This window comes from Corvus kubaryi, unplaced genomic scaffold, assembly GCF_017639235.1.
Source record: "Corvus kubaryi isolate FWS band 111438036 unplaced genomic scaffold, C.kubaryi_AGA036_p1.0 134, whole genome shotgun sequence".
NCBI classification, from domain to species: Eukaryota; Metazoa; Chordata; class Aves; order Passeriformes; family Corvidae; genus Corvus; species Corvus kubaryi.
The window spans coordinates 4,846,369-4,861,647 of NW_024580668.1; the positions used below are offsets into that span (position 1 = coordinate 4,846,369).

The window sequence follows — 15,279 nt, forward strand, 5'->3', positions numbered from 1 at the left end:
ACATTTAACAAAGGAAGAAATGTCAATTACCCTAATTTTTGCTGAGCATGGAAATCTAGGTGAAATGCTCACAAACTGCCCTGGAGAAGGATGCCCATGCCTTCAATTAAGACCTGAAAAAACTATAAAAATTCAGTATATCTTGGTCATCTAATCAGTGGATTTCTCTTGCCATGATCCTTTTGAAGAACTCTTTCAGATCAGCTGCTTAGTCATGACAAAGGCCTTCACCGTCAGAAAATAATAATTTAAATTCCCACTCACTTTCTGTTTGTGGGGCTTTGCTGAAAAGCTGCAGTAGAAATATTTCTGTGCTTCATGTTGAGCCTATAGTGTTGAGCAATCCAAGACGGTGGCTGAATTGGGACTTACTGGAAAAAAATAACTTTTCTGGGCAAATCAGGAAAATATCACAAAAATATTTGGAGTGATAGTCCCAAAGATTTGTACTCCCTAAAGATGAGTCCAACAACTTCAGGTAAATGCACGGGTGAAACAACATGTGCGTATGGCAGGACCGGATTGAGAAGGACCAGCAGACATCCTTGGAGCCAGCTGTGCCCACCCCAAAACACTCCTCAATCGCAATGCATGTGAGAAATTCCCAGTGGAGATTTCATTAAATCCTTACACTTGTGCCAGAGCAAGGAGCATTATCACTGTTAATTCGTGTCTCGTACATTGTCAGCACGTGGCTGATGGCCAGGAGCTGTCAGCCCATTTCGGGGTGAGTAATACTCCAGAATCAGCAGTATGCTGGCAAAAGTATTTGGGGATGGCAGGAGGGAGCTGTGCAGCAAAGGAGTGTTTCAGATTTTGTGATGATTTTCCCCACTGCCCTTGCAGCCGTTCCCTTGTTAAAGAACATTTTTTTCCACCTCTGATGAATGAGTTTGTGCTGCAGAATTAATCTGCTCATCCCTATATTTGCTTTGCACTGAGAGCTGAATCAGTGGTAAGAGAAGATAATTTCGAGGATAAGTATTTGTGTCTCATCTCCCTCCTTCACTTTCATACTCGTACATGGCTTTGTGGACCATTTCTCTGGGGTTTTGAGGTATCCATTGACCTGCTCAGAGTGACAGGGCACGAAGGATGTCAATAGGATGAAAGAATTCATAATCACAGGGATGCTGGGCTGAAACTTACATAACACCACAACCCTGTTTGATTTCATATTCACCCTCATTAAACCGCAACAGGTACAAGAAAATACGTGACGGAGGGTCCCCAACCAACAAAGCACCGAAAGATTGAAATATCCGAAACCCTACTCTCCTCCGCCTGTCATTGAGAAGGACGCATTCTCCTACTGAGGTTACGGTGAGCTCCCCTTAGGTTCTGAAGCCACCTGCTAGCACAAATACCCCCGAAAGCAGGCAGGAGGAGCAGCCACAGTGGATCGTTCGTGCCGGAGGGACCCCAACAATCGCTGGGAACGCTCCCGCTGAGGCGGCCCCGGGGGCTGCCGGCTCCCCTCATCTGCATAGCCACGCCTTCATCTGCATATCCCCCGCGCCATTGGCCAGAGGTCTCCCCAGCGGTGGCGCGGCCAGGGCGGTCTGGCTCGGCGCCTCATTAGCATTCGCCCCGCCTCCGAGCGCGGCAACGGGGCAGCTGATTCGTTGCAAATTCGTGATTTGGCACCGACGGGGCGAGGCCGCGCTCTGCGATTGGCGGAGCCGCCTGTCAATCCGCCGCGGCCAGGGCCGCACTTCCGCCTCGGTGTCCGCGGTGCCGGCGGGGCCGTCGCTGGAGCCGGTGCAGGTAACGCCGCGGGCCGGGCCCCGGGCCCCCGCGCTCCGCTCCCTGCTCCGCTCCCACGGGGCTCCCGCTCCCCTCGCCGGCCCCAGCGCCCCCACAGCCCCGCTCGGGCCCGGCTCGGAGATCCCGTCCCCGGCGGGCCGCGGACCGCGCTGTCAGTGCGGCGGGGGCGGACGGGGGAGCGGCTGCCCCAGCGGTGCGCTCCCGCCCCGGCGGCCGAGGGGGCCTTGAGCCGCCCGAGTGGCTCGGGGCGCTGCGGGCCGCAGGCCTGTGCTGCAGCCGTGGGGTGGTGAGGTGCTGAGCCCGTGTCCGGTGCAGTGAATCCTGCGTGGTGCGGTGATTCTCCGCGGTGCGGAGCCGTGCCCGGTGCTGTGATCCCATCCCGGGCTGAGCCCTGCCCGGTTCCACCCCATCCCTGGGGCTCTCTGGGCCTGGGGAGGGAGCCGGGTTTGAAGGACGTTGCTGTGCAGAGGGTGCGGGCCAGTGCAGCTCCGTCAGCCACAGCGTTGGGCTTTTTCTGATTTTACCATATTTTTTCCGATTGCTTTTGCAGCTGGGTAGTTTAGCAAAGGAGTCTACGACACCCGGCTCCCCAGAGGAATGTGCTGGGCTCAGTTTCAGCACAGTACAGGAGCCTCAAGGGGCCTTCTAGGTCACAGCTGAAGCACAGCGAGCAGACGGGGTTTATTTGGGATTGGCTTTTTTGTTATTTTGTTTTTCAGTTACCTACTCGATGTTTCTCTTACAGAGCTCCTGAAAAGGAGACAAGCAAGATGGGAAAAATAGCAGGAAAAAAGGCGTTTCTTTAAATAACATGCCACCAGAACTTCTGCATGGTAATAAAGGTATAAGTTGCCATTTATTTAATTTGGTTATTGGTCGTGTTTGTGCTCTCTTTATGTTTGGGTTCAGGACTCCTTTTGGAAGCAGTTTGTTACTGTGCAGCGCTTGCAGGCCAGAATGTCAAATGTAGGTTCAAAATCACCTCCTGGCTTTTACATGTGCCATAACCTTGTGTTCCCTCTCAGAAGTATTTGCCAAAGCACGTTGAGCGCAAGCACTTCTTCCATTTCCAGTGAATTTTCTCAGCTAAATTACATAGCCTTCACTTGGGATTCCAGGAAAAGTAAAAAGGGAACATGGATCCGCAGTGTTGATTTGCATCACTCTTCCATCGTGTTTCCTTCTCTAAGGCTTTGCATGCAAGGGAAAATAAATTTGATCATTCCAACTTAACCTTCTGAAGTTCTATAAATCCATGTTCATGTTGCCATCTGGGGGCAGCCACATGTGTTATCATCTTAACAAACTTTACACCAGCGTGCTCAGGGACTTCTAAAGCCTCAGGGCAATTTCTGGAAGCAGTGGCTTGGGTAACTTCCAAACATGAAGCGCTGTGCCGTGGGATGGGAGTAGGACAACTGGCTAAACTAGCATGGAAGCAAGAAATTCCGAACAGTGATTTTTCCCCCTAAGTAACCCCTTGGGTTTTCAGTTACAGTAAACACAGCTTTTTCTTAAAATAGTTGTCAAGGCATACAGATGTTTGACCACGTGACAGAAAGTTGAAGGCTGTCTGGGATAGGATCAGGAATGGTTCTGATCAGGAATGGTTTCCTGAACCAACAGCAGCTCATGATGAACTTGTATTTTCAGGAAGTCCTCAAAAGGAGGCATTGAGATGTCTGCTGTCCAGGAAAAAATATGGCATTTTTCCTCCAGAACTGGCTCTTCAGCCATGCCAAAATAATCTTAGAAACAGAAGGCAAAAGTTTGAGGTAGAAAGTGGTGATTAGACAACAAACCCTGTGCCTACAGGTAGTTGAAGACTAGATGGGATAAAGGTTTCAGTTGATGTGATACTGAAAAGCAGTGTGGTTATTAGTTATTTGTTTGCTGACATCTTTTGGTAACTGATCACAGAAGATAGTTTTCACTCTTGGATGGTTTCTTTAAGTCAGTTTTAATACTGTTACTGCTTTCCATGATACGTACCTGCTGGCAGGTCTTATGATTGAAACTGGTATTTCTTTCAGTCTTTCTTCTTGTGAATTCTACTGTGTGAACTTCACACATGCTGACCTAGAACAAAGGTGGAAAGCTTTGCTTTCTGTTATCTTAGTGTTGGCTGGAAAACGTCCCAATCAGGCTTTTTTTGCTTTGATAAGGCTATATTTTAAAATCACTGTTTGTAGTGCCAGTCAGATGATTTTTTTCTTTGCTGTTGTTTGAAAGCAAGATTAGCCTGCAAGTACACTGAATTTTTAAGCAGATAATTTACTGGCTTTGGTATTTGAAGTAGCTTGTCCTTGAACAAATGCAATGTTACATCATGCTGTTGATTTCTAGGCCTTCTGTTTACAAGGTGCCATTTTTCTAGTCCTTCCCTCAGCATCAGTTTTGTCACCTGCGTCATGGAGGTTATAAGAAGTATCTGTATTTGACACTGCTATGATCTTCTAAAATGCTTGGTGTTTATCTCTTGAGAAGTAACTAAAATGTTTGGTTCTTAAAATTTTTGGAAGAAATGCACAAAATGAGGCATGCAAAGAAGATGTGTGAAATATGGAGTGCTAAAGAACTTGAATGTTGTTGCTGAGCTTGAAAATATGTAGCTGATCACAGGGGCATCTTCTCCAAGCTGAATAAATTGGAAAGTGAGAGCAAGGAACAAGTTGGTCACCCTGTATCTGCCACTTTGGAGATACGGGACTTTGATGTTTTTCCTATTGCAAAAAAACAGAGGTTATGCTTTATAGCTGTTCTTTATTGGGTTTTATTATTTTATGGAATAGACCACCACAGAACTTGGAATTCAAGAATTCATATCTCAATCCTTGCATCTTAATAATTACTGTGCAGCTGTGCAGACAACTGTATGATGATGTAATTATTTACTTTGTATCCTTAAAGGCTTGTAGTAGCAAGTTGCAGGAGAGCAACAAGCAATTAGAATGTGTCAAATGTGGTTTACCATAACTTTCAGTTATACTCTTTAAAAATGTATTGTTGATTCAGTGCACAAAGATAATGTCTTAATTTTCAGGATCAATAAGTGGCAAGAATAGACTGAGCTTACTTAAACTTGATTTTTTTTTCTTTCCTTAAAAACAGTTACAATTGGAAATTCATTTGCTGGTCTAGACAGATCATTTAGATTAATTCAGTATATTTTATTATGCACATAATTTAATGAGACAGGTTTGTAGTAAATTGCAGCAGCTCTCCATTCAGAAAATGCAGAGGCTGCAGTGTTGTCTTCCTGGGCTTGTTTATCCATCTGGTGGGAGGGAGGGTGCACAAAAGGTGAATTGTCCCTGCAGCTGCAGAAACAGAGCTGGACCTTTTAGTCCTGGCCCTCTTGGTTTTATAGTCCCCAGCTTGAGCTGTCTTTTGCTGTGTTGGACACGTAATGTCTGTGCTTGGTGTTAGACCAAATGGAAACCTTGTCTGTGGTGTTCCTGTTCCACTCCAGTTCTTTTGCTGTGCTGGTCAGTTTTGGGTCAGATAAAGGCTCTTGGGATGCTGTGAACCTTTGGGGTGTTGCAAAATTTGCATGCTTAGGGTATTTGTCAAAAAAAGTGTTCTCATGACTGGATAAATAACTTCATTATATTTTTACTTGCGTTATTTTTACACTTCTGAGTAAAATTTTTTCAGGGCTCCCGAAAGAATCTGTTGGTAGATCTCACTGTGTTTTGATTCTAGTGATAGTTGGAGGCAGTGGAGGTTGGAGGTGGTAGTGTGTGAATTCTGAGGTGTCTCTGGTTCACGTCGCTCCCTTCAGCTCACTAACTCACTAACCAGCTCTCTCTGCTCCCTACAACGTGTCAGGGCAATCAAGTGATGATGAGAATCCCTTTAATAGCTCTCTATTATGAAACTTGTGTGTGTTAAGGCTGCAGAGAAATTCTCTCACCAGCCTGTTCATAAGGGGCTCTTCAACAGCGTGTGCTGACTGAAAGGAGAACTTTTTCAGGAGAGCAGAACTGCCCCGTGCATGCGTTTTTTCTAGGTTTTGCACTAGAACAATGAAACTGTTCAGTGGTTGTTTAATAGTGGAACAAAACTGCCACCCATCTTCAGAGGTGTAAATAACTTTGTTTACATGCTCGTGTTTTGTTTTAAACAAAGTACTGTGCACATTTTGTTACCCAAGTGGATTAATGGTACTGAGCAGATAGCTGGGTGGATTCTTTATTAAAACTGGACTCCAAATGGAGATATTTGTCCTGTCTTGAGGAGTCAAAGTTAATTTTGTTTTATTTTTTTAATGTCTTGACAGCAGCAAACATAGTAGCAGCCTTATACTGGAATCCATTAGGTATTTCCTATAAATGCAGCTTTAAAGGAAATTCAATCATAGCATAAACTCTGACTTCCTAAAGCTTTTGCAAATTTGTCGTATTGTCTTAAAACCCCTTCACAAATAGTTTGTTAGCTGTGTGCATGAGCTCGTGCTGTGGAATCTTGAGTGTGTGAGAAGTTGGTGGTAGGTATAAAAATATGGTTTCTTATAGTGTAGGGCTCTGCGCTGGGTTAGTCACTGTCGTCCTCCTGCTTTATTTGCAATATAATTGCTGTCACAATTCTCTAAGTCTCTGTGAAAATTCTTTGCAAAATACCTTGTACAGAATAATTGTAAACCTGCACCTGTCTGGGGGGAATGAGTCCACAGAGACAAAGCTGCTTTTGAGGAGGAGGATCTATAAACTTAAACATGTAACTGTTTTTGGTGTTCTAGGGGTTTTCTCCAGTGATGTTTTATGCTGCAACTGTCTTCATGTTCATAAGCTTCAGTGATCAATTTGCAGGGGTGGTTGCATTACAATGAGAAATACCCAAGCAGCCTTAATTTTGCCTTCAAAGAGAAGGTTCATAAATGATTAATTGTATATCTACTGACACTTGTGTCCGAAGCCACTGTGCTTGGAGTTATTGATTACTTCCCACCTTATCTCTTACAAGTAAGATAAAACAGATCCCCAGGAAACAGCTAAGAAGTAACTTGCTTTACAATACAGTATTGAATGATTTATTTTTTTTACCAGTGTGGCTAGAAATGAGCTGATTTATCACTCCTGATCAAACCTAGCATTATGCATCATGCGTGAAAAGGTGTGTAGAACAGAATTTTGTCATTTTTTACAATTATGTGCCATGAAATAGTTTCCAAGGGAAGGGTACAGAGTCTGAAAAATGCTGTACCAGATGCTCTAGGTGGAAAAATGTCTCAGATATTGAGGTAGTGTTAAGAAGGGAGAACATTTACACAATTCTGCATGAATTCCAATGAAGTGTTTTGCATCAGAAAATACTGATCTGCTGGAATCAAGTTTACTTGGTCTGTTTGTCTTGTTAGACTTGAAGGGAGTTTTACAAGCCAGTATCCTTGGCTGTAGGAACAGAATTTTTGGCTGAAATGAAAGTGAGGAATAGCCATGGCTTCCATAGGTAATTGAGCACTATTCTGGGAGGATATTTTCTGTCCAGTTTCATCTTTACAATTTTTTTGTTAAATAAGTAGTACTTCTGGTAGCATCACTGGAGCTTTGTGCTGGGGGCAATGATTAGTGTGTAGGACAATTATTGTCATTTGTTCTGATGCAGAAACAAGTTTTGTGACCTTTACTCCTTTGAAAGCCAGACTTGTAGTGTTTCAGTTGTCTCTTAATTCCTGTGAAGCATCGCCAAAAATTGGTATTTCTAAGAGAACAGAACATGGTTCTGCCTGCCATAAATTGTTCAGCTCATTTGTTCAAAGCTAACTTTTCAGATGTTCAGTTTGTTGTCATGATTGTTTCAAGTGCTGGCACTGAACTGTCCCCAGGCCATTTAATAACTCGCAACTACATAAAAGCCTGTGGTAAGGACAGCTGCAATCTCCAAAGAAATGGAAAATTGACATTGGGCTTGGTGTTCAACTGATCCTCTTCACTCAGCCTCTTTGCACTTTATTTAACAGATTTGAGAAGGAAGTCGCCCTTCTCTTGCTGTGTTTGCAGAGAGCTTTATCTTGCCAAGACATCTGGAGATGGTATTACATTCAAACTGTGGAGTAAGAAACAAATCTCACTTGGTAAAGAAAATCCTCTTCTGGATTCTGCTGTTCTCTGGCTGACAAGATTTTAAGTGCAAAACAGTTAATCTAAATTGCCAATTAAATTGCTTCTTGGCTAATTTTTGTAGATGTTTTAGATCCAATGTTGCTGGTAACCTAATTTCATAAGTCAATTAAGATTCATCCTTGCTGAAGCTTTCATTCAGAGATGAAACACTGCAGTTTGATGTTTTCAGGAGATGTGTATGAATCAAACACACATGAATATTTATCTTCTAGTTCAAGTTATTTATTTCTATCCCTTGAAGTACTACAGCTATGTTTTATTTCAGCTGGCAACTCAAGAGACGATGGGGTTGGCTCTTATTCCACCAGTCATGTTGTAGACTGTTGGGATTTTTGTTCTCCTTTTTATTTCCCATTTAATATTTTTGGTGTTAGTGTGAAGGGTGTGGATGTTTGATCTTCTGCTGGCTCTTTGGGCATCTCTTTCTGGACAGAAGGTGCATCCTGAGCCTAGGATATCACAGAATGGTTTGGGTTGGAAGGGGCCTTAAAGCTCATTCCACCCCCTGCCATGGGCAGGGACACCTTCTGCTATGCCAGGTTGCTCCCAGCCCCATCCAACCTGGCCTTGGACACTTCCAGGGACGGGGCAGCCACAGCTTCTCTGGGCAACCTGTGCCAGGCCCTCCCCACCCTCACAGGGAAGAATTCTTGTCTAGTATATAATATAAACCTGCTCTCTGTCAGTTCAAAACTTCACATCCCTCCTTGTCCTTGTCATATCAAAGCAATGAAAATGGTTTTCATGAGGAAGGTCCCAAGTGACTCTTTTTTCCCCCTTTTTCTTAATTGCTTGCAATTTTTCTCTTTTCACGTTAAAAAACTTAATTTGCTGTGGAAGTGCACATCCAACAAAACCTTGTTAGGCATGTGAAAAAGCTGATGAATGTGCTCGTTCATGAATTCTTTGGTGGCACTCTAATTCCAGTGTATTGAACTCCTAACACCCTACCTGCTCATGCTGGTGAATGTCTGTGGTTATTTTCGTGACTGCTTATTGATTCTGTACTTGGTTTTACTTAAATGCTCCTGGATTTCACAAGTAGATTCAGTATCTGTGTAATGAATAGGACCAAGTGTCTTATATGTTGTGTAGAGCTAGAACATGCGCTTTCAAAGCAAAAAAAAAAAAAAAAAGGATTTTTAATTTCGGAGGGTGATGTCAGCAAAGCTTTCCAGAATTGCTGCATGATGAGAAATTTCAGCTTGAGGTCTGGAGGAAAAAGGCACTGCAGCTGTCCCCAGCCAGCTTCAAACCTGAGCTTGCTGAGCCACATTCCAGCCCAGTGAGCCACTCATGCTGGTCTTTCTATAGAAATGTAAATGTTTCTTTAAGGAGGAGTAACTTTCGGTTATCCAGCTGTGTCTTTGTTGAGGATTAACCTGGAAGAACGAGCTAGTATGGAGTAACTAGTCGAATTAATTTAGTCAGGGTAGTTGCAGGTTTAAACTCTTACAGGGCTACAAGTTTTTGGGGTTCTTTAATTGGTGTATAAGTTCCTTGGATCCAGGATCATGGTGACAGAGGAACAAGCCGGTTGGTTTTATTATTTTTCTCCTGAAAAATGAAATTTGAGAAGGAACAAGCCTACGAGGTGACAAATTGAGGGATTATTAATTTACCAAGATAAAGGCTGTGGATTCCCACACGCTGGATTTGGAGAGAAGCCATGAAGGTGGAATGTGCATTTTCTCTCAGAGAGATGCTCACATGCACGTCACAGAATGCGTGGAGCAAATTAGGCAGTTTATAAAGTGATTTGCAGAGTCTTGCGCTTTTGTTGTCCTGGTTTTAAAAATAAGTTCAAGTGGGAGGAAATGGTTTTAAATAGGAACTGTGCAAAGTCTGGAGCAGACGTAGTTCTGGAAGAGAGTTTGTGTACCTTCTACTGCTGGGGACTGTGACCTTGTAGGGGGCACTCTGACCTGCACAGAGCTTTGGAAAGCAGAGCATGTTACTGGCAGCCAGATCACCTGGTCCGTATCACTGCCGAGGGACAGGTTCAGCTCTGTGCTGACAGACAGACCACTTTGTGTGACATTATTCACAACCAGCTGATTGACAGATCCGCTACCACTTCCTTGGTCATGGGAGCTTGGCTGGGGCTGTGGGTGGTGCGAATTGTTTTATTACACTCTCTGCATCAGGGCTGTGGGGGTCACTGGGAGAAAGGGAGTTTGCTCCCGTGCTCCTCTTGGGACCTGTCCCATGTTTAGGAACAGCCCTTTCTGTTTGTTCCCTCTCCTGTGACAGACATAGTTCTGGAAGGCAGGATGTCAATCTGAGTAATTCCCTTCCCTCTGTAGAACCTATTTCAAGGTGTGCTGTGGGTGTGTTTCTGCAGTTTTTACTTCAGCTGCATGCTTTGTTTTGTCCTTTGCCTTTGCAAAGTCCTCACATCCTTTAAGAAAGGGGCTGTCCGTGGTCATCAGTCAGGAATGTGTGACCATTTCTGGTAAACGATGAGAATTTAAAGGCGTTTTAATGATTATCACAGAATTATAGGATGGTTTGAGTTGGAAGGGGCCTTAAAGCTCATCTCATTCCACCCCCCTGCCATGGGCAGGGACACCTTCCACTATCCCAGGTTGCTCCCAGCCCCATCCAACCTGGCCTTGGACACTTCCAGGGATGGGGCAGCCACAGCTTCTCTGGGCAACCTGTGCCAGGCCCTCCCCACCCTCACAGGGAGTATTTTTTTCCAATATTTAATCTAAACTTGCTCTCTGTCAGTGTGAAGCCATTCCTCCTTGTCTTGTCACTACATGCTCTTGTAGAAAGTCCCTCTCCACCTTTCCTGTAAGCTCCCTTTAGGTAACCTGCTTTTGAGTTGTTGTGCAGTACCAATGACAGTTTTTAACAGCAAAAATACAAAAATAAAAATAAATGTAGCCATTTGTACTCATGCACACAAATCCCATAATAAATCAAATTAGTTCGTACCAATCCGTAGCCTTAAAATATGAGGAAGTAGATAAGCTTTGTTGCTTGTTTCTGTAAACCACAAAATCTGTACTGGTTGTGGTCAGGGGTGTGTTGTCATCATTAAATGAGGCATTTCCAGTTCTCTTAATGTGCCTCTACTTTTCCCTGTTATTGATGAGATGGTTTGGTGAGTGCAGCTGGGCTGAGATCCCCAGGGAAAGCACATTTCGGGGTGTCTGTGCCTTGGGCACCCAGGCTCAGCCCCTTGGCCCTGCCTGGAAAGTGAAGCCCACTAAGGTAATTTTAGGCTTTAAACCAGCAAACCTCAGCTGCTGAAACAGTGTTCTCTCAACAAGTGAAGTCCGTGTGGTAGCCTGTTTGTTACATTCCTAATGATTCCTGTGTAGGCAAGAAAATGTCCAGATAGGCTTTGTGTTTCTTCTACACTGTGGGACTGAAAGGTGAGACCATGATAGGATGTTTTTGCTTTATGAAAGATTTTCCAGGACAGCAGCTGGTCCTGAGCTCCTGAAGGCCTGTCTGATACAGGAGTGTTGCACCCTTCCTTCTGTGGCAATTTTGATAAATGTTGCTAACCACAGTTGCTGGTGTGCAAGTGAATTCTTCTGGGAACATCAGGGACATGGGGGAGGAAATACAGATTACAGATGCTGAATATGAAGCAACCAGGATGTTTCTGTCTTTTGGCATTTCAGCCAAGTAACTTTTGCTCTCAGTAAGTGAACAGGATTTAATCCCAACTTTTTGGCTCATAAAATCTGAATGCTGTTACCACTGTGTGTTCAGCTACACGCAAATTCATGTTAATCTCTGCTATATAAAAGAACTGAATGTAAAAGGAGTGATATAAGCGTGAAGTTATTCCTAGTGTAACTCAGCAAAATATATTCTTTTACCCTTTTTAAAATGTTCCTAGCACCTTAGGACAATTTGTGACTGTTATTTAAAGTGACTTTAATGCATATTTTGTATATAACTTACATACGTATGATTGAACTTTCATTTTCAAATAGAAGTGGTGTGGCATGAGGTAGACAGGTGTGGCATGAGGTAGACATCAGGAGAGCACAACATAACTCTGCTTTTCATTTGTCTTTGATTCTGGTCACTTCATTTGTACTTGGTGAGTGTTTTTATGGGAAAGCTTCGTTGTCTCTGCAGTGAAACTTTGCACTGTGGGATGTAGTTCCACTTCACAAGGCCTTTTGTAATGCAATTATTATTGTGCAGGAGAGGGGAGAGGGAAAAATGGCACTCATCTGTATGACCTTATTTATTCTAAGTTTCTTTAATGATATTTGACAGTTTTTTAAGTCATAATTTTTTTCTAAGTGTCTTCCGTACAAGACTAAACACAAAAAGGAAAGATGGAAGAAAACATGGAGAAAATAATGTAGTTGTAATGCTGATCATGAGAGAGCTGTATCTTGTACATCTGTAAGTTCCTTCTGGAAATACTGGCTGCTGTTTTGCTAGAAGGATTCAGTGCTTGCAGACAATTGAAACCATAAATGTCTTGCATCTTCAAAGATACTTGGAGGGTGAAGACTTGTAAATACAATATTGCTGGTGCACAGATTGATATAAAATCTTACAGTAGCAAGGAAATGGGAGGTTCCTAAGGGAGAAGTGACAAACTGAAATACCTGGCCTTGAAAGATGTAAAATAATTCAAGGCAAACACTAAATTCATTAACTTAGATGAGTTCTGTAATGGGCTGGTTTAGCTCCTTCTTCTGAATGGACAGTTAGAAGAACTGTATGTATGTGAGACATTCAAACAGCTTTTGTTCTGGGCAGTGAAGGGAAAAAGACTTGACACACAGTCTGGTTTCTTGCAGAGAAGAAGAAGGAATTGGCTTCAAACATGGTAAACTCTTCTCCTAGGAGTAGAGTGTGCTTCTGGCTTTGTTTCTCTTAATTAGAATGGAATTGTGCAAGTTATAATTACTCTGGAGAAACTACTGTCACAAAAGCAGTGGAATCTTCAGGATCAGAAAAAAATTGAGACTGACAGATTGGGGTTGTTTTGGAGGAGATATTGATAGCATTGCCATGCTGTCATTTATTGTGGTGTACTTGGCTCGTTGTTGGAAGCTGGTGAACATTTGTAAGAGTGGAAACGGAATTTTCTCATTCTTCTCCTTAAACTAGAATTGGGTGAGGTAAAAATGTTTGCGTTACACCATTGCCAACCATCTGGAAAAAATCTAATTTAGTGTATCCATAAAGTAGAGCTGGATTGCTACATAAATCTGTAAGTTATTTGCAGAGTGCGTGGTTCTACTGAGGAAAAGTGTGTTGGTTCTTTACATTCCTTCTAGAAGGAAAAATCTCCAGTTGTCTCTTCAGGAGTGCATAGCAGTAGCCTGACGAAACTTCTCTCAGGGTCACTACATATTGGTTGCATGATGTACAGTCAGGCCCAACATTTTCATGCAGTGGTCAGATTTTGAGATACAAAGGTTCTTTCTTGTTCCCAGCTTTCTTGCTTAAGGATGCAGGAAGGCTTATCCTCTTGCTAAGGAGAATTTTTGGTTTGCCAGCTGGCTTTTTCTTCTGTCAGTTCTCTGCTCCGTCTAGCTGTACTTGCCCGAAATTTACCTTGCTGTAAATAAGATATGTTTTACAGTAATGTATATGAAGTATTTATACAAACAGAAGTGTGGCACTTCTCTCAGCTGTTCTTGTGGCAGGCAGTAGCTGTCTTCAAAATTACTGTGATATCAAAGATAGCTGTTTACTTATGAATGCAAAAATCCATCTTTTGCCATGGGAAGAAACAAAAAAATTAGTGTTTGTCAAGTGTGAGTGTTTGTACACAGGAGAACTGTGGAAGATGCTAATTTTGTTTCCCTGTCTTGTGAAATAGATCCTCTAAAGCAGCTGGGTATTTGCAAGAGAAGACCCTGACAGCATACAGATACTTAATCTCTAAATCAAGTTCAACAATGCATTAGAGGAAGCTGCACTGGCTGCACAGAGGTTTCACACTGAAGGATGAACAGTGAAGAAGAGTTTTATGATGCCGTTACGGGTGAGTGATGGGCACAGTGCCAAGGGGAAGAAAACCCCTGTAAATTGCATTGTGTGTGTTGTAATATACAGCTGTTAATAGTAAATCAAAAGTAAACTTGTGCTGATAAAACTTGTAGTGCTGTCTTCTGAAAGTAGACAGGGAAAATTATAACTCATGTTCAGGCTTGGAAATGAGGGGTTTTTTTGTTAAAGCTTAATGCTGGTTATTATTTCATCACTGTAACAGTCCTTTAATGGCTAGGTCTTGCTTTCATTTTCTGTGAAAAGCAATTTAATAGCAGCTTGAGAAGTAATGCTTTTAAGACCCTTTGAAAGGTGAAATATTTTCTGTGGGTTGTTTTTATTGTTATTTTATTCTTTTTTTTAATTTTAATAAAACCCTTATCCTAAAGAATTGAAGTAGAAAATGCTTTTCTGGTCAGAAAAAAATTACTGTAAAAGTATGTTTTCAAGATAGGGAGCAAAAAGTCTTTGCAATCCTGTTTTTTTCTAAAGAAAGCAAACATGAAGCACTTCACACTTGAGCAGTGTATCAAATAGTACTTTGCTTTGAACTAATAAGGATGAATAGTTATTTATAAGAACTTTAGATGGTTTTAGTGGCGAAATAAAATGCTTGAAGTATTTTAATAAACAAAAAGGAAATCCTCTCAAAGATCTCAAACAATTTTAAAGTCTTCCACTGAAACGTCTCTTGAGCAATTGTGTAGCAGAGGTGAAATGAGAAATACTCAGTGTACAGCTGTTAATGTAAAATCACAGGAACAAAAAGAGAATAATGGTAAGTGTGAAAGCTGAAGGAATGGAAGTAGCATGGTAGGGTAAGGTAGACTTAGACATGGCTGGTTGCAAATTCATGTGAGGAGTAAACAGAGGGGGCTGGGTGAAGCAGTGTGACTGACAGCAGACTGTACAGGACTTGTCACAACTGTGTCACAGAGGACAGAAGGAAATTTAGTTTGCATTCATGCCAGCTAGGTGTGATGGGGACTAGTACTCCAAATCCATCTGTAAAATCAAACCTTTGTACCATTGAAGTCTTGAAAACACAATGGGTTGTTTCTGTATGTCATTTGTAATCTTTCAGTTGCAAGAGCTCAGGGTCACTGCCATAAATGAACTAGATTTTTTTTCCACTAAAAAAGGTGTGAAAAGAAATGTGCCTCTAAGCATGAGGTCTGTGTTGTACAGCTTTGATGGTGATGCATTCCTTTGTCCCTTGCTGCAGAACTGCACAGCCCTCGGTGTTTGACTCATCTGCATTTAGATACTCTGGTTTTGTCCTCTTTCCTCTTCTTTTTCCCCTCTACCTCAAAAGGTTGATTCCCCCTGCAATGCTCCAGGTGGTGGTGACTGAGCTATTGTGCATGAGCTGTTCTTGTACCTGCAGTCGTGGCTGACT

General features: G+C 42.6%; 1 protein-coding gene across 1 annotated transcript in view; it reads left to right on the forward strand.

The window, feature by feature from the left end:
* Nucleotides 1–1,665: 1,665 nt before the first annotated feature.
* Nucleotides 1,666–15,279, forward strand: part of OSBPL2 (oxysterol binding protein like 2) — a 34,854-nt gene continuing 21,240 nt past the window's right edge. The window contains exons 1-3 of the mRNA XM_042046176.1: nucleotides 1,666–1,767; nucleotides 2,513–2,609; nucleotides 13,711–13,875. Of these exons, the coding sequence (XP_041902110.1) occupies nucleotides 13,839–13,875 (37 nt within the window). The 5' untranslated portion in view covers nucleotides 1,666–1,767; nucleotides 2,513–2,609; nucleotides 13,711–13,838. The remainder of the gene's footprint in view (nucleotides 1,768–2,512; nucleotides 2,610–13,710; nucleotides 13,876–15,279) is intronic.